Below are 27,880 nucleotides of genomic sequence, written 5' to 3' on the forward strand. Positions count from 1 at the left end.
ACAGCTGACTGCGAGACAACCTGATAAATTTGTGCAAAAATGCCTTCCAACTGGTTTTGTCATCATACCGGAGGTCCTTGTACCTAGGCTTGCTTCCCAAGGCTGACCTTCCTGTGTATGGCGTGGTACTGTGGTATCCAGGTGAGCCATACTGCGTCAGTGCACTTAAGTTACAGGCTGGGTTTGCCGGGACTGTCTGATAGACAGAGTATCCCGGCCGGGCTGTATCATACATGTTTGGCTGCACATGCGCTATTCTCTCCCCCTCCATTCTAAAATGGCAGGGTGGGGCGTCAGTATAGGCGGAGCTACATGTATAGATGCAGGGATACCCTGGTGATGCAAGGCACTGGGCAAAGGTATACTCGGGGATGTGGCCGGGGTATTCTCACCACGGTACAGCACAGACTGGGATGGATCCAGGATTGGGGGTTGGGCATGCCCACCCCCATGGTTGATGTGAGCAGATGGGGGCACTTGGTAAAGTGTGCTTGTAGAGGTTGCGTATACTGATGCAGGCTGGTGTCTGGCAGCAGTCATGCCGGTATCCAAAGGCCACGAGGCTAGGTTGCTTGGCGATTCCGACTGCATCAACACAGGGGACACTCTGGCATTTATAGGGACTGGGGCAGGCATTGTGTGAGACATGGAGGTCCGGGGTTGCAAATCATCCCCGGGGAGAAAGGGCACACTAAAGTCTGCAGGTTTAGGCTGAGTCTGTGCAGTCGTAGGGTTCCAGGTGAGCTCTATAGCACAAACAGGATCAAACTCAGAAATGAGCTGTTCAGGCCTCATAGGCCTCTGAGACTGTTGGTCGTGTTTGGAGGTAAGTGGTGCAGGCCTCATAGGCCTCTCGTTCATCCAATCGCATTTGTAGGTGAGCGGTTCAGGCCACATGGGCCTCTCAGGCTGTCGATCCTCAAATGGTGTGTAGGGTGGAAGGGCGGGGTCAGGAGTGGGGTGTACACCCCCACTTAAGCGGCTTGGTCGGATTCCCCTAGTGGCAGGACCCCCCCAGGTTAGCTGTGTCTCCTACAAGGACAGGCTGGCTACTAGCCGGACGCACATGACCTTAAGAATACGGTTCAATACCGGAAGTCCAAGGAACCTCACTGCATTCATACTTAGGTGGGGTACTACCCACAGTGCTGCCAGGTGAGCTACACCTACACAGGCTACCTAAAGAGGACTCCATGGAATCAGTGGACATCATCCCTGGTGAGCTAAATTGGGGCTGGGAAAACCGTACCTCTCTCCATGACACACTCTCCTCCCCCCTGGGAATGCTCGAGTTCAGACCGGGCGTAAGTTCAGGGGGACCCCCCCCCCAGGGCAACCCCCCTCCCAAACGGCCTGACATTAACTGAGCAAATGGAGATGTGTGACGGGATGTAAAGTTCCCGCTATATACATAAGGTGAATAACCCCCTTCCCTGGGGTATCCCCCCACCCTACCCGGGGTGTGAGGAATGACATTTGCCCGCGTGACCGCCGGGATACTTCCCAGACCCAAGGCCGATGCGGCTTCCTCCAAAGACATATCCATACAATGTGAAAATGCACGAAGTAAATGTCAAATAAATCAAAGCAATAATAATCACTTTCTATAAATGCAGATACAAATTAATTACAGTTGATTCAAATCAAAATTCGATTGGAAAAAAAAGTACAAAAATCACCCGCGCATTCAGCAACAAAAATGGCGGCTGGGGTGATGGCCAAAAAAACCCCCTAACTTTGACAGAAGTACGGGAATCTATAGCACCGGGCCCCGCGAATTGGGCGCCAGTTAAGTAAACCCCAAGGTAATGGTACAAACGGTTTATTAAGAGATATTACAATATATAACTGTAATCCGGGGTGGGTCCTGGCCCGGGGGTAAGACTCACCGACTGCCTGTCACGTCTTGTCTCTTCGCCATCGTCATGGAAAAAGAGATCCGTGCGACTGTCCCGCCATCTGACGTCACCTTGTCAGTAGGTCGTACCACGGGACAGTCGCACAGATACTACAGTATTATGTGTATTATGGAGACTTGGGTTACCAAAAACAGAAAATATTGACCATGTTGAGGAGTGAGCTGTCTTGGTCAGCACCCGGGTGTATCCATCAAAATGTTATATCAAAATGCAGGTGAAGTTAAAATACTGTAAAAACAATTAAGTATTTATTTAAAATGTTTTTTAACCTAAAAAAATAAAATGCAAAAAAAAAAGAAAAAAAGAAACAACAACAAGTTTATGTAAAGTTCCACTCACTGAATTTATTTCTTTTTACAGTATTTAAAACATCACATTACATGGTAAAGGAAATTATTATCTTTAAGGCCATAATGGTGTAACAGTTTTATTTTTACATATCTGCCTTTTTTCATCCTTATGAATATAAATTGTGTTTGAGATTGTGAATTTTTATGTAATTTTAGATATGCATTCCAGGATGGTGACTGAGGCTCTTCTTTGTTAACACCTAAATGCCTAGAATGGACTTAAAAACAGATTCTCAAAGTTTAACCAGTATAATCTTGAATATGGTAATACTTTTAAAAAGGAATAAGATTTTCTGATCATATTGCTTTTAGACTTGCAAATACTACATGTAACTTGAAGTTGAAACTTTTCATGTAAAATTTGAAATGCAATTGAGTTTGACGAATTTCATACTACTAAGAGTTATCTCCTCTTGTTGGCGTAACTCTCATTTTTCCCACTTTGTAAGTTACCTGTTATTATTTTCAATCTTCAAACTTTATTTGACAATTTAGATCTGTACCTGTATTGCCAAAGTTTGGGGCAACATGAAAATCTTAATTAATGAACATATTCATTACAGAATTTATTTTTAGATACTGACCAATAAATTTGGTAAGTTTACAGAAGGAAAACGGGGCCTTACGCCGGATTGACCCCGCAAAGGAGAATAACTTTTGTAAAATTTAATGTGAAAGTCGTCTATTTTTTTTTACATATATTTTTTTTAACCTCAAGGACAAAAAGTATACACTTGGAACACACACAAAAACAGATTGGCCCTTGCCAAGCTAAAGATTAATGCAGAAGGTAAGTCAATTTTTCATTTCGTAACTCTTCTGGTTTTATCCAGATCGGACCTTACATATAAGCTAAGTCAGCTTCAGTATAATAGAAGGATATGGAGATAACGAACAGTATTCAATCACAAAAACCATAAAACAATACAAAATAAGAGCAGAGCAAACACGGACCCCCGAAACATCAGAGGTGGGATCAGGTGCCATAATAAAACACCAATTTACTTACTATCCGGAAAATAGCTTGTTTATCATCTCCCTCGACAGCAAACTATTTCCCTTGGCTGCATCTTGGGGAATGGTTGCTGTCTTGGGGGAAGATAAACTAGCTATTGTCCTCATAGCCAGTAAATAGGTGTACATGTATACTGTTTTAGCTCTTCTAAGCCAAAGGCTCAAAGAGCTAATGCTATGGCCATTTGTGCAGTGTGCATAAACTTTTTAAAATGTGGGCCATAACTCAAGATCCCCTTGGACAATCATTGTCAAATTTGTCACAGGGCATCCTTGGCCCAAGGGCTACCATTTATACTAGGGTTTGGATCCTTGTACAAGGGGAGATAATCAGGAAAATAAAACCAAAAGAACTTTATATTAATTGGCCTAGAATTGTTTAACTTTGTCAGTTGAGGCATCCTGGGTTTTTGCAGAATGTCGACCAAAAAGTAGGTCACCATGACGTACTTATGGTATTTTATAGTTCTATTGAAATATCTTCAGTCCGATCTGGCTAAGAATCATCAAACTTTCTTGGTTGATGTATTTTGGGTCTTATAAACTAAGAGGCTTCAAATACTAGTGATAGATTGTACAATTTATCAAAAGAGCGATTCAAGGCCCTTGGGTTTCTTGTTGTCCATAGTCATACACTGTACTCTGATTGGTAAAAATTTTAGCATTTACAGCCTTCTCTCCCCCCCCCCACCACCACCACCCAACCTAAGGGGGGAGTTAATCCATCAAAAATATTCAAAATTGTATTTTTATGCCCCGCCATGAATATGGCCAGGGCATATAGTGTTTGTAATGTCCGTCTTCCGTCCTTCCGTCCGTCCGTCCTTCTGTCCTTCCGTCACACTTTGTGTTTAGCTCTGCTCAAAGCTAAGTTTCAAAGAAACCATCCAAGATATTTTCAACAAACTTCATATGCTGATAGATATTGATGAGAGCTATGCAACTGCATCAACATTTTTTTTACCTTGACCTTTCCTTTGACCTTGACCTCACTTTTGTTAAATTAGTGTTAGCTCAGTTTTAAACATACCATTCAAAATGGATTTATCAAACTTCACATGTAGATACAAACTTGCATGTATGATTCATCTCGGGATGAACACTACCAGACTTGCTTCGAATGCTGGATCTGACCTACATTTTCCAGATGAGTGACCAGATTTACGTTTTTGGAGCAGGTCCATTCCTAAGGAATTATAAGCCCTACTTGGAGCAAACTTGCATGGGTGATGCATCTAAGGATGGACACTACCAGACTTGCTTCCTTCGGATGCTGGATCTGACCTACATTTCCATTCCAAAGAAACTATAAGCCCTACCTGATCCAAACTTGCATGGATGATGCATCTAGGGATGGACACTACCAGACTTGTTTTTGATGCTGGATTTGACCTATATTTTCATTCCCAAGTAACTATAAGACCTGCCCGAATCAAACTTGCATGGATGATGCATCTAGGGATGGACACTACCGGACTTGCTTCGGATGCTGGATCTGACCTATATTTTCATTCCCAAGTACAGTGTAACTACAGTGCTGCTATCCTATAAGTTGACAATTCTATCCTATCCTATCGTGAATCCTGCATCCACAATCCTATCCTATGATTTCAGTCTAATCCTATCCTATCCTATCCTGCAACTCTCAGTTTTTTAATATTTAGGAATTAATTTGACAAAATGAAAAAAAAGGAATTACCAGGAAAAAAATCAGACATAGTTATGGTATTCATTTAAATGTTATAAATTTTAATGGAAAAAAAAATAATCGAGATCGGCATTCCATAATTCCTGACTCGCCGCACAAATTAAATTTACGATTATCATTGCCATGTTAAAAATAAATGTTAACAAACAGGTCGTAATTACACGTGGACAAGTACTGATTTTGCGAACATATGTAAAGAAATTGGGCAGCCAGAAGAATTAGAGAAAAAAAATATACTTAGTGTTTTAATTTTCCTACTAACAATGATCGGGAGACCCGGGATCGCGACTTGCTTCCGAGGCATTTTAATTAATTATTTTTAATAAAAATCATAGGCCTATACGGTAAAAATGTTGAAGTATATATTTTTTTCTAAACTGAGCACCATGAAAATAACATGCATGTACCGGTACATGTATCTATAGTCTAACTGTGCCTACATAATAGCGTTTTTTTCTGTATGCAATTCTCAAAAAGAAGATCTGACTAGACCATAAACCAAACAGACAAACTCAAAATGTAGATCTAGAATATTTTGATTTTCACATATTAAACATTTTAAATGTGAAATTGTCTTATAATATCAAATATTAAATGTATGATTTTTTTATTTAAATTCATAATTTATTCTTTTTTTTTAAATTTCAGTTCATCATCTGTCGTATGTGATATTTTTCAAACATGCAAAATATATAGTTGCTAAATAAAATTCAAGATGATCGAAATGTTTGTTTTTTTCATTTAACTTCAGTTTCTTCTCAGTTTATGGTCAGCTCAGTGCCGTACTTGTAAATGTATTTCAATTTCCTATTTTGATTTATGTGTGAAAATTTAATAATTTATGTTTAATAGAATATATTTTCTAAATTTGATATTGGTTGACAGATTGACACTATATAAATATGATAAATATTGCATGTAGTTGAGCGTAACATTGAAAATTTTCACCCCAAGAAAACCATTGTTAACCGAGGCGCAGCCGAGGTTTACAATGGTTTTCGAGGGTTGAAAATCTTTAATGTTACACTCAACTACATGCAATATTTATTATATTATACTGAATGTTTTATACAAATACATATTACAGTGAACCGTGCATGCATAAATTCCAAGCAGTCACTATTTTTTGTAATACCACCCGTCGTCAAGCAATGTTGACTGTTGCTACGCAGGAGGGCATGGCTTCATTATTCAGCGGGTAGTAGTGTTTTTTATCAAATGTTTCTCGACGAATCAGATTCAAGTAATTTACATGAAAGTATAATATTAATAAATATTGTAGTGAGGTCACACATGTTCCTAAGATCTTATAAAACATGCAAGGGAAATTCAGAATTCACAGTATTTATAACTCATTCTTGAGTAAAGCAAGTTTGTATTTGACCTTGGCATTGGATGTTGAATCTTAATCAGTGTCTAATTGAAAAATATTAAAATGCTTCACACATGTTTCTTAGATCTTATAAACATGCATAAGAATTCACAGTATGTATAACACATTCTTGAGTAAACCTTTTATTTGTCCTTGACATTTGATCTTAAAATTATCAGTGTTTAAATGAGAAAAAAAACTTTATCAAGTACACAACATTTTTATTCAAGGTGATTCCTCAACAATGTTTAACAATTGAATATTCCATTACCATGAGACAAAGTCATTAAAAGTATCCATGTACAGCATTTATGAATTTTAATTCAAATATCACAGATACATGTACATGAACTTTGTTTAAATTTAAGTTTATCAATGTTTTTATTACCGTAGTATAATGTTTTACATGCATTTAATTTGACTTTCTTATTCGACGCTCAAATTGAAATTCAAATGTCAGAGTTATTGTCAGAGAGATGGTCATAAACTGAACAGTTCCACAAATGTCAACAATGCACAGAAAACATACACTGATCTCCTTAATAAAAGCACTATGATTTCAGTCTTAGGAATCTTTGACACTGGTTTGAACATCTTTCATCATTTACTCTAACAGCATATGGCATGAACTGCATTCTGCACAGCTGCAAATCTGCAGGGTTTCCTGAAAAAAAAAATCACATAATTATAGACATGTAGATTGTAAATTTTGTCATACACATTTCATACAAATTTAAAATGTTTTTGATTGTGATTATCTTTCACATTTCATGTACAATTGGCTTTCATTTCACCTTTTTCTCTAAAAAAATAATGCATTTAGAAATCATGAAAAATAAAATCTTATACTGCAACCTCAGTCATATAAAATTAAGAAAAAAAATTTATTTTAGATAATTTACTTGTACATTATAATTCATTTTATCTTGTCAACTTGCTAACAAGTATGAATACATTTGTTTTAGTGACTTTTCTCTATTTTCTCTTTGTATTTATCTATTTAATGTTTTTTCTTGGCTTTCTTTTTTTTTTTTTTTTTTTTGGTCTTGAAATTTGAATATGTAAAAGAAGAAGAAAATATCTATGTAACAGCAACATGATGACCAGAAAAATTCAACATTTCTTTCAGTTTAACTCTCAAGATTTTTGAAAGAAGAAAATCACTTGTTCCGAGAAACTGCAGACATGTCACCTCAAAGCAGCTAATGATGTTTATGTAGTTGAATGACCATTAAAAAATACATGATAAAAATAAAATCATACATACTTTTTAGATTAAAATCCTTTATACCGTGATGACGCATGAGTGCAGGCAAATCCATCACTGTAATGATGAATATTAAAAGATTAACTTATGTTTCATAACTCACAATACATCATACATACATGTACAATATGTAAGTGCACTGCTGAGTGAGCTTATTAAACATTTCAGCAGTAGCATTAGAACATGTAGAAATGGTCATGATGATTCTACATTAATTCATTATAAGTTACACTGAAATGAAAGAATTAAGGAAATAATAAGATTAGTAAACTGATTAAGGCATAATACATATGATTGTTTTAGTCTTAGAGCTCATTGATAGCTAATTGAATCATATGACAGAGTAATGGGGGTATTTGTAAATATTTTATCCCCCCTTCTGTCTACACTACTTCTTTTTTCCGCACCTATTTTTTGTTTATATTAAATAGAATAAAATGTTTATATTTTAAGACACGACAACATTGTTTAGAGGGATAAATAAGTATAAAACTGCAAACATGTACAGTGTACAGTACAGTGTGTAGTATACTTACATGAACTCGCACATCATCTATTCAAGTCCGCTGTTGACGGTTCCTGTGGAATTATCCAAACAAACACAGCATATTTAACAGAAAACATGTTAGAACACTTTTAAACAAGTAAGAATCGGTTAAATCATCCAAGCAAGCTGAAGAAATACGGTCTTTCGATGCCTTGGCTCCTCGTTGTTTACATACCTAAATGCTTCCGGTGATCGTTCACGGCTAGATCGTACGCCGTGTTACTCGAAGTTTATAATGTAAATCTGTGTTTAGAGAAAAGAATGTTTTATTTTCTATTGAAATTTTATAAATATTTCTTTTGTAAACATTATATATCGTATTTCGTTTTTGTTATTTATTCTGAAATATGAATGAACCTTTGCTCGAATCTGATTGGCTGTAGGATACAGGATAGGATAGGATAGGATAGGATTGGATTAACTTCTATATGTTTCTATCGTGAATCCTCAATCCCGAATCCTATCCGATCCCATCCCATGTCAACTTGTGGGATAGCAGCACTGTATAAGCCCTGCCTGAACCAAACTTGCATGGATGATACATCTAGGGATGGACACTACCAGACTTGCTTTGGATGCTGGATCTGACCTATATTTTCATTCCCAAGTAACTATAAGCCCTACCTGAACCAAACTTGCATGGATGATGCATCTAGATATGGACACTTCCAGACTTGCTTAGGATGATGGATCTGACCTTTATTTTCATTCCTAAGTAACTATAAGTCCTACCTGAACCAAACTTGCATGAATGATGCATCTAGTGATGGTCACTACCAGACTTGAAACGGATGCTGGATCTGACCTTTATTTTCATTCCCAAGTAACTATAAGTCCAGCCCAAACCAAACTTGCATGGATGATGCATCTAGGGATGGACACTACCAGACTTGCTTCGGATTCTGGATCTGACCTATATTTTCATTCCCAAGAAACTATAAGCCCTGCCTGAACCAAACTTGCATGGATGATGCATCTAGGGATGAACACTACCAGACTTGCTTCAGATGCTGGATGTGACCTATATTTTCATTCCCAAGTAACTATAAGCCCTGCTGAACCAAACTTGCATGGATGATGCATCTAGGGATGGACACTACCAGACTTGCTTCGAATGCTGGATCTGACCTATATTTTCATTCCCAAGTAACTATAAGTCCTACTTGAACCAAACTTGCATGGATGATGCATCTAGGGATGGACACTACTAGACTTGCTTCAGATGCTGGATCTGACCTATATTTTCATTCCCAAGTATCTATAAGTCCTGCCCAAACCAAACTTGCATTGATGATGCATCTAGGGATGGACACTACCAGACTTGCTTCGGATGCTTGATCTGACCTATATTTTCCAAACAAGCATTTCAGCTGCATCACTATTCAAGATATTCTGATCAAATTTTATACACATACAAATTTTCATGTTGCTTTACTTATACATCCTCGGCGGGGCATTCATGTCCTATAGACATATTTCTAGTTTTAATTGAACATCAAGCAAATTGTGAGCAAAATTTTAATAAGCATTGAGTCCTACTAAAACTATGAAATTCATATTGCCCCAGTGTAGTGGATCAGATGTAAAGGCGCAGCTTTATTAATTAATCATAAAGTGAAAATGCGTTGATTAATTGAAAATCTATATAATGCTCCAAAGTTGAAAGCAAAAAGACTAAGTTCACGACAATGAGGAATAAGTTTTATACTCCTGTAATCAAAGATTCTGGGGTACATGTCATCTATATAGCTTTTACCCTGTCTGTCTGTCTGCAAAATCTTTTCACATTGGCCGTATCATTTTAGTGGGTAAAAGTATGGCCTTCATATTTCACAGACCTGGTTATTCATTGTGACAATACTTGTGTACTGGTACATCAAATTAACCTTTTGAATTGAACTTGGAGAATGACTCACTTTTATGAAAGTTTCATAACTTGAATCTTGGCCTTAACTTTTGAACAGTTGGTGCAAGGGCTTTCATACTTCACTTGTATATTTACTGTGACAAGACCTTTCAATGGGTATAAATTAAAATATTTGACCTTGAAATTCTAGTTTAACCCAGTGTTAAAAAACTTAAACTTTGATCATAACTTTTAAGCTGATAGTAGTAGGGCTTTCATATTTCACAGATTTATTCTTTGTGACAAGTCCTTCCTTGGATGTCAACAATTTTGACCTTTGACCTTGACCTTGGAGTTTGACTTGCACTAGGGAAACTTTAACCATAAGCTGGCATATGGGGTATCAGTATGTACAAACACATATTTTTTTCCGAGTTCACCCACAAATCAATGCTATTTAATGAATTTTAGATAAGAGACAAGGTAGATATCTGAGAATATAGTGAAAAAAATAGTTTAAAAGATCATGGTTATGAATACTAAAAAATTAATTATAGTTATCTAGTATTTATATTTAAGTTCTACAGGGAATCAACCAGGATTGGATAATAATAATGTTCAGGGGGTGTTATGGGACGAATTCACTAGAACACACTGTATCCCATTTCTTTATTAGTAAAAAGCTAAAATCAAAACAAAACAAACAATCAGTTTACAATTAACCAATAAACTGTAATAATAATGACAAGATAATTCAGGATTTTCAATTATGACCATAATGTGTTTCCATAGTTTTCTAATATCTTATGCAATAAAGATCACAACTGGCTTCCATACTTTTAAAATCAATTAGCAACCACGTGTATCATGTTTCGTTCAATTACTACACAAATAAAGCTTGATTTCACATCAATTACATAGAAAAAGATGGATTCGATTCATATCGACATAATATAGTGTGATATTGTATGCATATACAACATTTCAATTGCAAACATCGCAATACACAAATCTGCGCACTATGCAGAAAATAGGTCATGTCAGCCAACCGACAAATCAAGAAATTGTGCATCTTAACACAGTATGCATTCCTATGCACCCTAGAATAACAATCTATTTCATAAGTTTACACAATTAAAGCATTAAAGTAAACAACTTACACTATGGAACTGCATTAATCACTGCAAATGAAGTGAGACAACGTGCTCTGCTCTTGCCGACATTACAAAAACAAAAGTAAGTCGTACGTAAAATGTTTCGTAAAACATCACACTCCCCGCCTAATATCCTAAGGATATTACTTAACTCAAACATACAACACATAAAAAAAAAAAAAAAACAAACAAATATCAAGTTACATCATAGATGACTGTAAGAATGAACAATTCAGTTCAAGTCAATCAATTAACAGTACCAACTCTGTAATTGGTCTAATGTATGTAGTGTCCTTGCCATCTCTGACAACACGAACTTGAACAGTTCTCACTTTCTGGTCACTATCACTCTTGAAAACTTGAACGATTAGACCCATAGGCCACTGTCCACGGTGTAACTCCTTTTCACGTAACAGTACCACATCCCCTACTTTTATGTCCAGATGTTCAGACTGCCACTTTGTCCTACGCTGGAGATGTTGCAAATATCCATCCTTCCATCTCTTCCAGAAAGTATCAGAAAGATGTTGCACATGTTTCCACTGCGCTTTATATATTTCCTTGATGTCTGATGAATCTTTCAGAAGAATGTCAGGGAAACTTTTCTGGGTAAGTAGCATTGACGGACTAATGACGTACGGATTGTCAGGATCACACGACACAGAACAGATTGGTCTAGAGTTCACAATAGCGCACACCTCACACATGAAAGTACACAGTACTTCATGGGATAACTGCTTCACAGTAGGGTTAAGTAACATGGAATCAAGTATCTTCCTAGAGATCCCGATCATTCGCTCCCAAGAACCTCCTCTGTGCGAAGCATGGGGTGGGTTGAATGTCCATGTTATTTTGTTGTCATGCAGGTAATCTTTAAGTGGTCCCTTTTCTGTATATATTGCCTCTGCCTGAATGACGTCTAGAGCACCTACAAAGTTAGTCCCTCTATCAGACCGTATTTCCTTGACCGGACCACGCAAGGAAACAAAACGTCGTAATGCGTTTATGAATGATGAGGCACTCATCTCTCCTATCACCTCTATGTGGATAGCTCTCGAAGTTAGGCAGGAAAAGAGAACAGCCCATCTCTTGCTGTGTGATAATCCTCCTCTAGTCTTGCGTGCGACTACAGACCACGGGCCAAAAACATCGACTCCTATGGCAGAGAAAGGTGGTCCTGGTGTGACCCGGTCTGCAGGTAAGTCACTCATGCGCTGACACTCCAACTTCCCTCTAAGTTTCTTACACACAACACACTTGTGTATGATAGAATTGACCAGTTTCTTGCATCCAACAATCCAAAAACCACTTGATCTCACTTTGCCCTCTGTAATAAGCCTCCCTTGGTGGTACACTTTCTCATGTAAATGAGTCACAATAAGTTTTGCAACATGAGACTTTGCGGGCAAGATGATGGGATTCTTCTCATCAAAGGATAAAGGAGCTTGGTTGAGACGTCCCCCAACACGCAAGATGTCCTGGTCATCTATGAACGGATGTAAATTCAAGATGCTGCTCGATGAGGGCAACGATTTATTGTCTCTGATCAGTTTGATTTCTTCCTCATAGAAGAAAGCTTGGACTGTCCGTATGATGAAAAGTTCTACTTCCTGAGTGTCCTTGACACTTTGTGATGGTAAGTTGATGTTTCCTTTTCTCAACTTGCAGATTTTCTTCAGATTTGTAATGGCTCGAACTAAACTTTTCCAAGTGGAGAAGTGTTCAAATCGTGTCACCAATGGTGTGTGTATTTCAGTTTTCTTCACACTGACTTCTGGGCGTATCTCTTTGTCCATGTCCGGAGAAATCAATGGAAAGGTAAGCATTTCTTCATCGGGTTGAGGAGACCTTAGTAGAGGCAGTCCTCGAAGCCAATCACTCTCAGCTAGCTGCTCCACAGATGTCAAACATCTAGTTCCTATGTCTGCTGGATTTTGTGAAGTTGGTACAAAACTCCACTGCTGAGGTTTAGATCTTCTGTGTATGACACTAACCCGATTAGAGACGTAGTTATAGAATCTGCGAGTCTGATTGTTCAGGTACCCTAGCACCACTTTGCTGTCTGTATAGTAATTAGCAGAATCTGGGTCAATATCTAAGTGTCTAATCACAATCTGGGCTAATTCTGTGCCTAAAACAGCTGCACATAGTTCAAGACGTGGAATTGTTGTGGACTGAAGTGGAGCTATCTTCGACTTTCCGATGACGAATCCAACCTGAATGTCACCTGAACTGCTTACCGTTCGCAAGTATACCACAGCTGATATCGCCTTCTCAGAAGCGTCAGAAAAGACATGTAATTCCTTCAAATCAGCACAGCTTAAGGAAAGTGGAGTGAACATTCTCGGAATGTGTAAACCTTCTAGACTGTGAAGGGAGTCTTTCCATTCTAGCCACTCTTTCTCCCGACCTTCAGGAAGCGGATCATCCCAGCTGCTGTTATGCTCACCCATCTCTCTGTACAGGATCCTGCCATGTATCACAATGGGCGCAATGAAGCCAAGAGGATCAAACAAGCTGTTGATGACAGAAAGCAGTCCTCTCTTTGTGAATGGTTTTACTGGAATGTGTGTGTTGTAGGTGAAGCTGTCCGCATTTATATCCCATGCCAGACCTAGACTTTGCTGGACAGGTAAGTCGTCTGATCCGATGTCCAGTGCCATTAAGTTCTTTTCCAAGTCCTCTGACGGGAAAGCTTCCATGACTTCCACATCATTGGATACGATCTTATGCAGTCTAATGTTAGCTTTCTTTAATGCACTTTGAGTTCTCCTTAAAAGGTCAATAGCTTCGGCACTTGTAGGTAAGGAGATAAGTCCGTCGTCCACGTAGAAATTCCTGATCACATATTTTCTTACATCTTCGTCCTGATCTTCTACAGTTTTTCTTAGACCGTAGGTTGCGACGGCTGGGGATGGTGTGTTTCCAAACACGTGAACCTTCATCCGATACTCCATTAAATCTTCCTCTGTGTCATTGTTCTTATACCAAAAGAACCTCAAGAAGTCTCTATCTTCTTCTCTTACGAGGAATGAATAGAACATTTTCTCAATGTCTGCCATGATAGCGACTTTGTTCATGCGGAATCTCAACAGAACACCTAATAAGTCATTGGTCATATTTGGTCCTGAGAGAAGCACATTGTTAAGGGATAGACCCTCAAACTTCACCGAAGAATCAAACACTCCACGTATCCTGTCTGGTTTCCTGGGATGGTACACTCCGAAAAGAGGCAAAAACCAACACTCTTTTCCTGTTGGAACTGGTGGAGCGACCTCTAATGCACCACTCTCTGTGATAGATTTCATGAAGGTAATCATGTGTTCTCTCTTAATAGGATTCCTTTTCAGATCACTGTCCAACACCTGTGCACGTTTCAGGGCTTGAAGTCTGTTATTCTGCAGCTGAGGTCTTGGAGATCTAAAGGGAAGTGGAGCCTTCCAACGTCCATCCTCATCTTTCACAAAGCCTTCATCCATGATTTTAATAAACTGATGATCTTCAAGAGACAGGTCGACCTGATCATCATCTGCTTTTCTTTTGAAGACATGGGCTCCAATGTCCTCATGGTTAGATGTGTCGTCCTCAGTGAGATGAAACTTGTTCGGACATGGTTGGAAAATGGACTGCCTTTCACTAGTTATAACATTTGTCTTATAAACACTAACGTTTGAAGGCCTGTGTGCCCTGTTGAGACATACGTCTCCAATCACAACCCAACCCAGTCTAAGCTGTAGAGCGAAAGGTGAGTTCTTTGGTCCTAGTCTCTGAGATTGAACATGATGAGCTTCCAAAAGATCTCTACCTATTAAAACCAAAATCTCAGCGCACGGATCTATGGGTGGTAGAGGTAAGTCCTTCAGATGCGCATGGTGTTTTATTACCTCGAAGGTGGGTATTTCATGTTTTTCGTTAGGGATCTCGTCACATTCGGTGATTGTTGGCATCTCCATTACCACAGACCCATCCATTGTCGCAACCATTAGGTTAGATATCCGTCGACCGCTTTTCTGTACACGTCCGGCACAGGATGTTAGTGTGAAGAAATGGGCTTGGGAATTTGGTACACCCATAAAGTCAAAGAGTTCAGGCTTTGCAAGGGTAGCATTGCTCTGATCGTCTATTAGTGCATATAGAGTCAAGCACTTCTTCGGGTCATTCTTCGGATAGACGTTCACTAGGACCGCTTTCGCACATGAGCGTCCTTGGAAATGGGCTCCGCATACGGCGGTACATTTTGATAGAATCTGTTCTCCTCCTTTGAGAATGCGCTCCCCGCCATTCTGCTCAGGGGTTGCCTGGCTGTCTGGAGGCCTGTGGAGGGCTGTGGGGTGATGCACACTTCCGCACTCTGTACATTTAACACTTACATTACAAGATTTGAATACATGAGTGTCAGATTCGCAGCATTTATAGCACAGATTTTGTTCCCTAAGAAACTGTTTGCGTTCACGAATCGACTTCTTTCGGAATGCCTTGCACTCATTTAAAGTGTGACCCATTCCATGAATTGGACACTTTTTCTGGACACTAGAACAGCCTGTAGTTTCTGTGACACCTGTCTTCTTCACTGAGAAGGTTCCTTGCTGACCGCGATTTTGCTGCTGTGGTTTATAATTAGGATTGTCTGGCTTGGTCACTAATCCTGGGTCATTTAGCATCCTTGCAGATTCTTCAATAAAGTCACAAAATACATGTATTTCAAACGGTGGATATGACACATTATGTAGCAGTATGTATTTAGATGCCTTTGTGGTCCACTTGGACTGCAAACTGTACGTAAGTTTTTGTAAAATAGGAAGAACTCCTACAGAAGTGTCAAAGTATGCGAAGAGAGGTCCTTGTTTGGGGTCATCCTTTAGCGATTTTATTTCGCAAAGTAGGTCTGACAAGTCATACAACTTTTTCATGTCGTTGTTCCCCAACCTCGGAAATTTGGCCAATTTTAGCCGTATTGCAGACTCAACTAATTCTGGCGAACCGTATATCTCATGAAGTCTTCTCCAAAGGGCCTCACAACCCCTTACTGGGTTATGGGTTGTTGTGGCCTTCACCCTTCTTGCGTGTTCTCTTGATTCTGGTCCCAGCCACCTTATAAGTAGTTCCTCTGCCGGTGATACGGAGGCTTCCTGTATTACGGACTTGAAAGTAGTTTTCCATGCCAAGAAATTCTCAGGTTTATCGTCAAAGTTCACTAGTTTGTTAATCATTAGTTCATAGCTTTTTTGAGAAGAAAACTTGTAAACTCGCTGTGTTTTGGTTCAAACGGATCAAGTGCACGACACGGAGAAAGCATCCTCGTGGACTCAACTGGCTGTTGGTGAATTTCCTCAACATATCTTCTGGTTCGCTTCATAGGGTCCTCCCTCTCCAGAACTGGTCCGACTATAGACTGTGATGAGATTGATATGTAATCTTGCATGTTTTCCAGTGCGCGTAGTTTGGCTTCAGCTACTGCAGCATCTCTTTGGGCTCCAAGAACCTCCAAATCAACTTGAATAGATGCCTGTTCCTTCCTAAGTTTGGCTTCTCTCTGTGTGTACTCTAATTTTGCCTTTGCCTCCTCAGCTTCCATACGTTGTTGAGCTAATGAGATGCTGTGAGATGAACTACGAGATGAATGCGAAGTCCTACGGGAGCGAGCAGATGTATTATCTGGAATAACCTTTGGTTGGGGAGGACTCACTCTTGGTTCCGTTTTAACCTGGATTTGTTTCTGACTGTAGTCAACAAACGATTTCCTTGATGCATCTAATTCATGCATAAAGTCATTCACTTTGTCTTCCAGTGAACGCATAACTAAGTCTTGTGATGCCATTTCTCTGTAGCTCTCATCTGAGTTTGATCTTTCTAGGAAAGCCATGAAATCTTCATGAAGATCACGATACTCCAACATCAGTCTGCCAAATTCTGTCTCTCTGTAGAACATAAGACTCTTTTGAATGTGAAGCTTTTTCTTTCATTTCCTCTTCCAATTTCCTTCTGAGTTTTTGCTGTTTGCTCCAGAAACTTGTCACTTTTTGTTCAAATAGTTCCTTTCCGACAAAGGTAAGTTTTGTTTTTCTCTTTGGGCGACCCATGGCCTCATGTGTTGGATCATCTGGATCCATCGCTGCAGTGTGCTGAATGCTGATCCAGTCTTTTTACTGTTATGGGACGAATTCACTAGAACACACTGTATCCCATTTCTTTATTAGTAAAAAGCTAAAATCAAAACAAAACAAACAATCAGTTTACAATTAACCAATAAACTGTAATAATAATGACAAGATAATTCAGGATTTTCAATTATGACCATAATGTGTTTCCATAGTTTTCTAATATCTTATGCAATAAAGATCACAACTGGCTTCCATACTTTTAAAATCAATTAGCAACCACGTGTATCATGTTTCGTTCAATTACTACACAAATAAAGCTTGATTTCACATCAATTACATAGAAAAAGATGGATTCGATTCATATCGACATAATATAGTGTGATATTGTATGCATATACAACATTTCAATTGCAAACATCGCAATACACAAATCTGCGCACTATGCAGAAAATAGGTCATGTCAGCCAACCGACAAATCAAGAAATTGTGCATCTTAACACAGTATGCATTCCTATGCACCCTAGAATAACAATCTATTTCATAAGTTTACACAATTAAAGCATTAAAGTAAACAACTTACACTATGGAACTGCATTAATCACTGCAAATGAAGTGAGTCAACGTGCTCTGCTCTTGCCGACATTACAAAAACAAAAGTAAGTCGTACGTAAAATGTTTCGTAAAACATCACAGGGGGGAAAACTGGGTTATAACTTATTCCATGCATTTAATATTTTCTTTTTCTTTACAGATAAAAGAGAACTGGAGAAGAATGAATTGATGTTAACATACTCAACATTAAATTTGGCTTAACTCTAAATATGTCTTTTGTTGTGATTGCTTCAAGAGCAATTAGGATCAGGAAAGAATGGGTGGACTTAACGCCCTATTTTGGATCTTTTTGAGACTACTCTAACAAGTTGAAAATAAAGTGAATCCAAAATTTATTACAACCACTAGAAAGAGCGACGTATACATGGTTATTTTAGCTAGAACATATGTACAAAAGCAATACCTTGTTGCCATGAATTAAACTTGAAACAACGATACATTAGTGTCATGTTCCGGAATTTGACGTGTACCCGGAGTGGTTTTTAGGTTGCGCTATCAATATTAATAGGAGGCGGGGCTATCGATCGGTGTCATTGTTGACATCTCTCTCTCTCTCTCTCTCTCTCTCTCTCTCTCTCCATCTCTCTCTCTAGAAATTCAAATACGTGTTTGGAATATTACATTTATGTCATTATGATTTTTTTTTAAATGTGAGGACACGCAAAATTAAAACAACATTTAATGTGCTAAATTCTGAAAACGGCACCAAACATAGTGATTTAAATCTAGGTCAGGTTGAAGAATACAATGTAACTGTTTCCACGAGTACACTCGCAGGTGGACATCACGTGATGAATTGTAATATTCAACAGGTCAATCGAAGCCGTAACAATGGAAGCGAGAAGTTTGTTTGGAACATGTTTTTTGTTAAATTAAGTGTGAGCGCACATTTGTCGGCTCTTCTCCTTTTAATATGACATTATTTTGTTCAATATACAACTACAGTTTTCGTAAGAACAGACGACAAACATGCGCTGACTATGTATTCAGACGATGAAAAATGCGTGACCCTGATTATCTATTGATATTCAACAAAACTTCAGTTACCATGCCTTCGATATTTATTTAGTTTACCTCGAAAAGAGCATTTTAAATTCACATCCGTACCATAAATACACAGTTAAGATATCGGGGGTTTATATGATGGAAAAAAATTAACATTTTATGGAACTTAAATTTGTAGCATTTTTTCTGGCCAGTTAAGTCCACCCATTCTTTAAAGTGAAGGATAACCATAAAGTGGATCATTCAACAGATGAAAAGAAAATAAGCCTTTGAGGGAAATTATGTCAAATGGATGAATTGAATATTTAAATTGCACGTTATTTTTGTTTCACCAACGTTTACAATATGTGAAAAAAATGTTCAAAACATGTGTTTAACCATGGTTTGACACATTTTTGTATGGTATTTATACTTTTACAATACCAGTATGAGCAGTGCAAATAATAAACCCATTAAACATGTTATGAGACACATATGTTACACTCACGTTGCACGTACGTTATTCATATGTGAAACATATGAGTAACGTACATGTACGTGTGCAATATATGAGTAACGTATGGTAGGCAATACGTATGTTTAACATACGTGTCACGCATGATATTCACACGTGTGAAAACATACGTATAACGTACGTGGTGCTTTTTTCATGGAAAACGTACGTGAAGTCACGTACGTGTCACATACGTTTAACATACGTGAAACGTACGTAGCACAATTAGCTGACATGACGGGGAAAGCGTCAATTTTTACATCGCATGTAGATTAAAGTGTTAGGATTGTTTTATTTTAGCTAAAATATGCTGTTATAAAGTTGAACATTTGAAAGTTAAATATCCATATTCCTTTCGTAAGTCCAAAATGCACATAGTCAAAAATAAAGAAAAATTATGTGTTAAACACCCCCTTACACGTCCGTAGACAATGTTAGAATTTAAGAATTGTGTTTATATTGGACTGGCACAAGTGATAAACAAAAACAAATTGAAGATATTTGTAACAGGGGTGGTGATGAAGAACAACACGTACTCCTCTGTCACGGTTCAGGTCTTATATTTATTCAGACACAGTGAGCTTATGATATACAAATGTTTACATAGCCCTGAAAATAATAAAACAACAATATAATAGCACATCAATTCAATCCTATTAATCATATATACATTTAGCTCTCATAATTAACATATTCATAATGATATATTATAGATGATAAGTATATATGTACATTTACTCTCAATTAAGGGAGATAACTCGTACAGTCAATATATGGACATTACATATCTTCTCCCATATAAAGTAGGCATAAAAAGTAGTACTGATAAAAACAAATAATTCCTCCCCATTCTGTGGGAAAAGGCTTCCACAATGATATGGTGGTTACAGCTTTAATTAACATGTATATTGACTCAGAAAATGAAATTTGTCAGTCTCCAAAGTCAATGTCATGGGAGGCCATGAAAAACACAGTCTTGGTCATTTACTCAACAAGACAAAGAATGAACAGTTTGGCGGTAAAACCAATGACCATAAGAATAAAACCAATGAAATCCAACTTCACAACCAAACTACCAATAAGAATCAATAACACTCCAAAACCTTTCACCTGCCCTTAGGTAACTAATTATCTATATACAGGTGTACAGGTAAAGGGCTAAGGATATAAAGGAGCGGATCAAGCTTTTTATACCTTTGTATATTATGGTAGTTTAATATTTTACATTAAATTTAAAACACTTATTTATTAAGTACGCATATAATACACACTACTACATATACTCTGTGAATCTACAAGAAAAGTATGTGCTCTAACTGAATTTTGCTGGGAGATTATGTGTAGTTTATCCATATTTGCATAAATCGCAACAAAGAGTGGAAAGTACCCACTATTATGTTGGTAAGCTGAGTTTCTCGTAAAATATTTTCTTACCGATCAAAAAATTTAACCTGCCCCCAGCACTTTCTATTTACCAGAGATCACAATTAATCGATCTATGTAACAAATTTTGCACAATATTTTTGTTTTGCACTTGTGCCGAAGCGATTTTTGTTTTTTTTTTTGGAATATCATGAATCTCCGTCACGTGATCAACACAGTCATGTGACATCACAAAAATGCTTTATTATAATACCTGACTATATATTACATCAAGTTGACTGCAATATAAAACATGGATTACATACTGAAATCTGAATCTTGCTCAAAATAAATGACTATATTTTAAAGGCATTTAAAGCCTTCGGACAGCCTTATCATAACTGCGAAATATAACACGAACAATGGTGACAAATATTACACAAACAATCAAGTTATTCATGAAAAACTACCTTGATTACACATATTACACGAAGGATCCTTCGAGCACATTATTCTACACGTTACACGATCTTTAACGATTGCTTACGCAAACCCAAGATTCTTCACATGTTTCATTCCCACATAATTATTTACAATATCTAGGAGTGGGTATTTTAAAAATCAAAAACCACATACATACACTGTAATGTCAATCAGAATCTCAAGCATCTTTTAAATATCGACTTCAGGGCACTTTAATTAACAACCAGAATGTTTTAACGAAATAAGTTTGCAAATGAGCAGTTAAAAGGTACATGTATGTAAATTAATGAGTTACATAATTATTCTTTAAAAAACAGCTGTCAACAATGTCAATTAGCCTGAACTTTAATTAACCGTGGGAAATAACTTTCATCCATTGTGAGAAAAGGTTGTATATATCCTATTAAAGCTTAAGGCTTTATGTTGTTGATTTCGGTTAAAAAAATATTCATAGTTTTCAAAAAATTACATATCAAAATCTTATTTACACCACTTGTAAAATACTGGTACTTTGTTGCACTGCACTCTTAAATGTTCTTTACTTCTGTTAATGTTTCATTGATGAGCAAAGCAAAGGGCTTGGTAGAACATTTTTATAGAACCCACTATGTATCTCTACACTTGATATTTGTTAAGTTTAGGTATCCAATATATATATGGTTTTTCCTATTCATTTTGGTCGTTGGGAATATTAAAAATATTCAAAACCGACATAGAATTTTGAAGAATTTGTCCAAAGAAAGGGTTCTATGACTCAAACGTGCGGATTGCCAATTGTAGAATCCAATCCAAGTTCCTTTTAAATATAATTTGAATATCCTACAAACAAAAAAAGTTAATTATTTCAAAACTCCTACGTAAAAAAAAGATAACAATTCACTTTCAAGATCACAATTTAAATAAAGCTAACATATTCATATCAAATTGTTGCTCCATAGTAACAAAAACTTATTAAGATCGAGTCTTAAATAGATAATCTTTTTTCTGGTTTGAGAAATAACTCATCTACACACATCTCCAATTTCAAAGGAACCATTTAACAATTTCGTTTAGAAGTATGTTTCTGACTACTGCATTATGAAGCCAGCTGTCATTGTTTGATATTTACCTTTTGTCAAAGAAATAAAATTAATAGGAATTCTAATAACGCTTCAACCTGTTTCTTCCCATAAATTTTGTTGTCAAGCACTTCGAATTCTGTGTAGCTTATCTTCGACATCTGTGCCAGTCACTCAAAGTGTATATAAATCTTAAAAAAGCTATCATTCAGGTGAGCATAAAAACATTGCAATTCGTGAAAGAGGTACGTTTTTGTTTTTTTTTAATGTTTTTTAAAACCATTGATATATTTTTGCCTCTTTTCTATTTAGATACATTTTCGATTATATTTAAGTATGTATCCTGCAAAAAACTTTAATTTTCAGATGACAGAGTTAAGAGAGAAACACCAAGCAATTTTATTTTCCCTGTGTTTGGTCCTGGCTTTCAAAGAAGCTTTGAGTTTCAAAAACAAATGGGATGGTCCTCTTAACTTCAGTTGTCGATCCCCAAATGAATTTATTGATGCAATTGTATCATTCCATCACAATCATTATGAAGACAGAAGGTACGAACTCCATTGTGGTACAGCTCTAAAACATGGGAGGGATGTAAATTGTCATTGGACAGGTAAAAGTCTTTACATTATTTCGGAGTTAAAATTTCAAAAACTAGCTTTCGATATATTTTACAGTTGAAGTGAAATTATTTTTATCCAAAGAATACGTCAATAGGTATTTTCATTTAAAACAGATACATTAACTAAATAACATTTTTGTGAAAATATTTAGTTATTGACTGTCTAGAACATTGAATCATTTTCATATAACCACAACGAGAAATTGATAATCAAATTATTATTGAGGTAATCATTTTTTCCAGATAAAGATCTAGACTCATATGACAAACAAAATTTAAACGTTATGGTAGACTTTACAATAATTATTAATTTTCTCTATTACCGTATATACTCGCCTATTAGTCGGAATTTTGGGAGTTAATCTCTTCTCCAAAACTCTATGTCTGACTTATAGGCGAGCTATAAAATGAATGGTATTATATGAGATCAGTCCCTCTGATACATAAGCTTATTGAATACAACCGACGTATAGGTGGACCATCTTATAGGCGAGTATATATGGTACGTATCAATAAACACTTATCACTGGCATTCATCTATTGTAATTTTGCCCCAACGATTCAATTACCAAGAGGATGTAACAATTAATTTTGAAGATTAGACCTCCTCAGGTATTCCAAGAGTCCATGCTATCTTCATTAAACCTACTGTTTACAATATTTATGAGATATATCATTTTCAACTTCATCTTTTCTTCATTTTTGCAACTTAAAGGATACGTCAACGACTTTGATCATGCTGTACACTACCGATGTCCTGGTGCTGGGTACATCAACGGCATGGCAAGCTATCACCACAATGCTTATGAAGATAGACGCCATAGATTCCGTTGCTGCGGCCCTAAAAGTTTAAGTACGTTTAATACCTCGAATCACTCTGAATAAAAAAATAAGCATAATTTTTTAACAGTAAAAGCCACATTTTCACACATGATTCATCCTCCCGTACTATTTGCCAGTACAACTGAAATTGTTCTTGAAGTTTTGTTGTATTTTTTTAACCCTACATTTTCAAAATGGTCATTTAATTGTGTTGTATCTACTATTATGCTGGTACATTATACGACTTGCTCTATACATAACCCTTGCTTCTTCTTTGCAGATTATCAATACAAACAGTGTCGTTGGACGGGCTGGGTGAATCATTATGACCAGCCAGTGGTATATTTTGTACCAAAAGGTTATGTACTGCGTGGAGTCAATAGTGTCCATCACAACCATTATGAGTGAGTGTAAACTTATTATTATTAGGACATTTCCGAAGAAAGTCCGCCTTAATACACTCTGAAAACTATCATTTTCCTTCTATCCATTTATCAATCCATCCATTTTCCATTAAATAACATCTGCTCCTGAACAAAGTTTATTGAATATAGACATAATATGGACAATTAAAGTGAGGGCTTAGCCCCCAACACTATATTTTATGGGTTTAGCACACATATCCTCTCTTAACACTTTTTTAAACAATTTACACATGTTTAAGCTGTGTTTTATACAGAACTTTTTTTTTTTCAGAGATCGACGATTCCAGTTTGAAGTTTGTAAATTGGTGAAAAAGTAACATGCTCTGTTGAAGAATGAAATAGTGAAATATAAATTGAAAATTATCTTTGGTTTTATGTTTGTTTTGTAAAAGTATGACCTTAAGTAAAACCACTTAAATTTAGAAATTCCACTGATTCATATACGTAGTTGTGTATAACCAGTTAAGGTACCAATCTGGCACATACATGCGATCTTCTAAAGATTTATTATGAAGTTACGACTGTATTTTCACCATTAGTCAACTAACAGACAATCTCATATCAATAGTCGACAGTGACAACGTCTTTTGCTATTACAATAGCAGCTTGTCCGTATTTTTGTACTACCTGGGGACTCAATCAAAAAGGCTTCGCTAAGAAAACTTCCATTTCATTTATATACTAAAGATCTGGTGATTTTTGTCATATTTTCTTTCTTCTGTATTCATTTAAAGTCTCTTAAGGTGTCATTACAACATCCGAATCTAACTAAACTGCTCTCCGGTTCGCCGTAACTTCATCAATAACCCTGATTTTTCGTGTATTGTGTTAACCACTTTCCCACTTCGAATGCTCGGGAATCTGCCAAAAATTAACTTAAAGCCTTAAAAATTTTTATAAATACGACAAAATTGATTAAGGAATCGAATTATGATCATATTCATCCCAATCTTATGTACTGAAAACTTTTATTACGAATTAATTTTTGTGTATTCTCTAATTTAACCTTGTTATTTCTACCGTGCGCCGTAAGACCATACCCTGTGCATATTCAAGCATAATAAAATCTTTATTTTTGTCTGTATATTATCAAAAACATAATAATGCACTTAAATGTGATAAATAAACATCTACTGAAAATTTCAGTTTAGTGCGCCCATTACTTTTCGAGAAAAACGCTTTGTCCACGATTTTACGGGACAACACACGTATGCAAGTAATAATAAGAGCCTCTTGTTTCGACAGTTTTGCGCTTATTATTAAGTCTAAAGATTTGCTCTGCCTTCATACGTATTATGATTTAAAGTATATGTACTCATTATCATAATATTGTGTTTAAATAAAAAAATAATAAAAGGCTGATCACAATCCAAAACAAAGAAAAAAACATAGAAAAATGATCATCACGTACACAGTCATCTTATTGCAAAACAGAATCATCGAATCATTGTAAAACTTCCTGGGTTTTTTTTTATTAGAAAAAATTAAAAAAGATTAAAAAGATAAGACTTTCCTCCGTTTATTTACATTGAGCCCAATCTCCACTATTGAGCAGACTTTAGTTAGTAAAACTCGATTATTCCTACAAAGACGTTGATAGTAACAACGAAGATTTATGATAAACGTGATTTTCAATCGTCACTTCAATTAATTATGTAAATACTCTAACAAATACTTCTTAGTTGATTCGATGCGCACACATGCACTTTATATCAATGATTTCAAAAACAATGCAAATTCTTGATAAACAATTTCATGGAATCTTGATATTTGCAGTATTGTTTATTATCATTATTTTGCACGTTTTATCTCCATCATTGATCTAGTCAGCAAAAAAAATCTACCATTAAATCATGTTCTGACTGATTTTTCATATCAATTGTTACGTCTTTATCTAAACATTGAATTTACTATGAAGAACCACGAACGATAGTATTGTTCTCCCGCCTAGCTCTAAGTCAATTTTCAAAAGTTAACATATTTGAATGATTTTCAGAATTTTTATAGATATTTAAATGAATTTTCATAAAAGGTTACTTTTTTGAGATACCAAAGAAAGATAACTCTATAATTTTGGTAAAACTTGAGTATTTCACTATAGATATCAATGGAAAACGGAAAATACTTTTAAAACATCTTTCCCCACCATGAAACAAAAATTCCTTTTTACAGGAAATATAGACTGTCATTTTACAAATTTATGCCAAAGCTTTTTGTGTTTCACGGGGGGGGGGGGAACATATGTTTATAGACAAAAAACGGAAAAATGTTAATTTTTCATCAATTATAAAGCTATTTACAACTAAACAATTGTATTTTAATAATTTATATATGTTTTATTTATTTGTGTAAAGCATAACAAAAGATATGAAATACATTTAATCATATTTAAGACTATTTCAAAATTAAAGTGATTCTTGAAAGTTCGATTTCACTAGAAAATATCGTCTACCCCCCTTTTTTGAGAGCTGAAATTAATGATCATTTACTATCTAGAGCTGGAATTAAAATGATTAATCAATATTACCATAGAACTGTTCTTTGTACTAAACCAAGATTTAATGGCCAAATTGCCATTAAAATTGAATTTCAAGGGTGCAAAATGTAGGCGGGAAACAAGAGTTAGAGTACGTGGTTCTTTGTCTGTTTTCCTGATAATGAAATATGAAGTCCTATCTCTTGTCATTCAACGTTTTGTCTACGTTTAAAGGTACTTAAACACAGATTTGAAGTTAATATTTTCTCTATAATATTACGACTTATATATTGTAATAGCATTTCACACAAAAAATAATAAAAAATCTTATTTCATTTAAAGTTTATTAAAACTTAAAATTTTTGGCGAGTTTGATTGACACATCCTTGCACTTTCACAAATCCTAACTTTATTCTTAATCCTTAGGAAAAGTAGCAATCCTGATGTGTATTAATGAAAAATATTAATACTATAATCCAGAAAATTCAGAGTAGACATTTTCTAAAGCAAAACAAACACACAATATATTGTCAGTCCGTGCAGTTGTGGTGAACAGACTTTGGCGATTTAAGGATGAATCGTAATAGTATAAACATCAAAGAATAACATGTTTACAAAAACCTGTGTACAAAACACGAGTGTGATCGATTCGAAAAACTCTGTACACAACGGAATTACGATACTTGTGAAGAAGTTCTGCTTTCTAACATTTCAACTCTGAATAAAATTATTCTTCTCGGTTTAAGTTTTAATATTTCTCATTAATACACATCAGGATTCCCACTTTTCCTTAGGATTAAGAATAAAGTTAAGATTTGTGAAAGTGCAGGATGTGTCAATCAAACCCGCAAAAAAATTTAAAGTTTTAATTACTCTTAAATGAAATAAGATTTTTAATTAATTTTTGTGAGAAATGATATTTAAATATATAATTCGTGATATTATACAGAAAATATTAACTTCAAATCTGTGTCCAAGTACATTTAAATTTTTCTGGCACAGAAAGACGGACAGACGAATGTGATTTTGCAAACGCAGGAGATAATATGAAAGCTAGTGCCATAGTTTTGTTGTACGCTGGCCCTAATAGTCTATGGTCATGGATAAGAAAAGGATATTTCATTTAAATTCACTTATACTTGCCTCTTTTGATGAGAAGCATTATGCATTTTCGAAAACAATTTTAAAAAATCAAATTCAATATAATTGAACATATCTAAATGAAAAATATTCATTGAAAAAATGGG

General features: G+C 36.1%; 4 protein-coding genes and 1 long non-coding RNA gene across 5 annotated transcripts; 1 reads left to right on the forward strand and 4 right to left on the reverse strand.

The window, feature by feature from the left end:
• Nucleotides 1–252: 252 nt before the first annotated feature.
• Nucleotides 253–1,540, reverse strand: LOC134273093 (uncharacterized). The gene is made up of 2 exons (XM_062755270.1): nt 1,451–1,540; nt 253–1,032 (listed from the first exon to the last, which is right to left on the reverse strand). Exons 1-2 carry the CDS (start codon nt 1,538–1,540, stop codon nt 253–255), a joined length of 870 nt encoding a protein of 289 aa, XP_062611254.1.
• Nucleotides 1,541–6,563: 5,023 nt separating this feature from the next.
• LOC134273082 (uncharacterized) lies at nt 6,564–8,297 on the reverse strand. The gene is made up of 3 exons (XR_009993350.1): nt 8,167–8,297; nt 7,631–7,687; nt 6,564–7,027 (listed from the first exon to the last, which is right to left on the reverse strand). It is a non-coding gene; the product is annotated as an uncharacterized LOC134273082 (long non-coding RNA).
• A 2,357-nt stretch (nt 8,298–10,654) lies between these two features.
• LOC134273094 (uncharacterized) lies at nt 10,655–16,387 on the reverse strand. Its single transcript, XM_062755271.1, has 2 exons — nt 11,184–16,387; nt 10,655–10,706 (listed from the first exon to the last, which is right to left on the reverse strand). Exon 1 carries the CDS (start codon nt 16,385–16,387, stop codon nt 11,420–11,422), a length of 4,968 nt encoding a protein of 1,655 aa, XP_062611255.1. The 3' UTR covers nt 10,655–10,706; nt 11,184–11,419.
• On the reverse strand, nt 16,359–17,919 carry LOC134273083 (uncharacterized). Its single transcript, XM_062755258.1, has 2 exons — nt 17,859–17,919; nt 16,359–17,381 (listed from the first exon to the last, which is right to left on the reverse strand). The coding sequence occupies exon 2, from the start codon at nt 17,104–17,106 to the stop codon at nt 16,387–16,389; it is 720 nt and encodes a 239-aa protein (XP_062611242.1). The 5' UTR covers nt 17,107–17,381; nt 17,859–17,919; the 3' UTR covers nt 16,359–16,386.
• Nucleotides 17,920–22,499: 4,580 nt separating this feature from the next.
• LOC134273084 (hemagglutinin/amebocyte aggregation factor-like) lies at nt 22,500–24,481 on the forward strand. Its single transcript, XM_062755259.1, has 5 exons — nt 22,500–22,536; nt 22,658–22,901; nt 23,626–23,763; nt 24,013–24,136; nt 24,429–24,481. Exons 2-5 carry the CDS (start codon nt 22,658–22,660, stop codon nt 24,472–24,474), a joined length of 552 nt encoding a protein of 183 aa, XP_062611243.1. The 5' UTR covers nt 22,500–22,536; the 3' UTR covers nt 24,475–24,481.
• The last annotated feature ends 3,399 nt before the right edge of the window (nt 24,482–27,880 follow it).

Source organism: Saccostrea cucullata, unplaced genomic scaffold (assembly GCF_032062105.1).
Source record: "Saccostrea cucullata isolate Sc308-1 unplaced genomic scaffold, CSIRO_AGI_Scuc_v1 ctg1156, whole genome shotgun sequence".
NCBI lineage: Eukaryota > Metazoa > Mollusca > Bivalvia > Ostreida > Ostreidae > Saccostrea > Saccostrea cuccullata.

Excerpts from the sequence above, each read along its gene's own strand:
- LOC134273094 (XM_062755271.1), bottom strand. The coding sequence starts at position 16,387 with ATGATTAACAAACTAGTGAACTTTGACGATAAACCTGAGAATTTCTTG.
- LOC134273093 (XM_062755270.1), bottom strand. The coding sequence starts at position 1,540 with ATGTCTTTGGAGGAAGCCGCATCGGCCTTGGGTCTGGGAAGTATCCCG. Across the intron at positions 1,033-1,450 it reads TTCCTCACACCCCGGGTAGG|GAGACACAGCTAACCTGGGG; the intron begins GTGGGGGGATAC and ends CTGTCCTTGTAG.
- LOC134273084 (XM_062755259.1), top strand. The coding sequence starts at position 22,658 with ATGACAGAGTTAAGAGAGAAACACCAAGCAATTTTATTTTCCCTGTGT. Across the intron at positions 23,764-24,012 it reads CTGCGGCCCTAAAAGTTTAA|ATTATCAATACAAACAGTGT; the intron begins GTACGTTTAATA and ends TCTTCTTTGCAG. Across the intron at positions 24,137-24,428 it reads GTCCATCACAACCATTATGA|AGATCGACGATTCCAGTTTG; the intron begins GTGAGTGTAAAC and ends TTTTTTTTTCAG.
- LOC134273083 (XM_062755258.1), bottom strand. The coding sequence starts at position 17,106 with ATGTTCTACAGAGAGACAGAATTTGGCAGACTGATGTTGGAGTATCGT.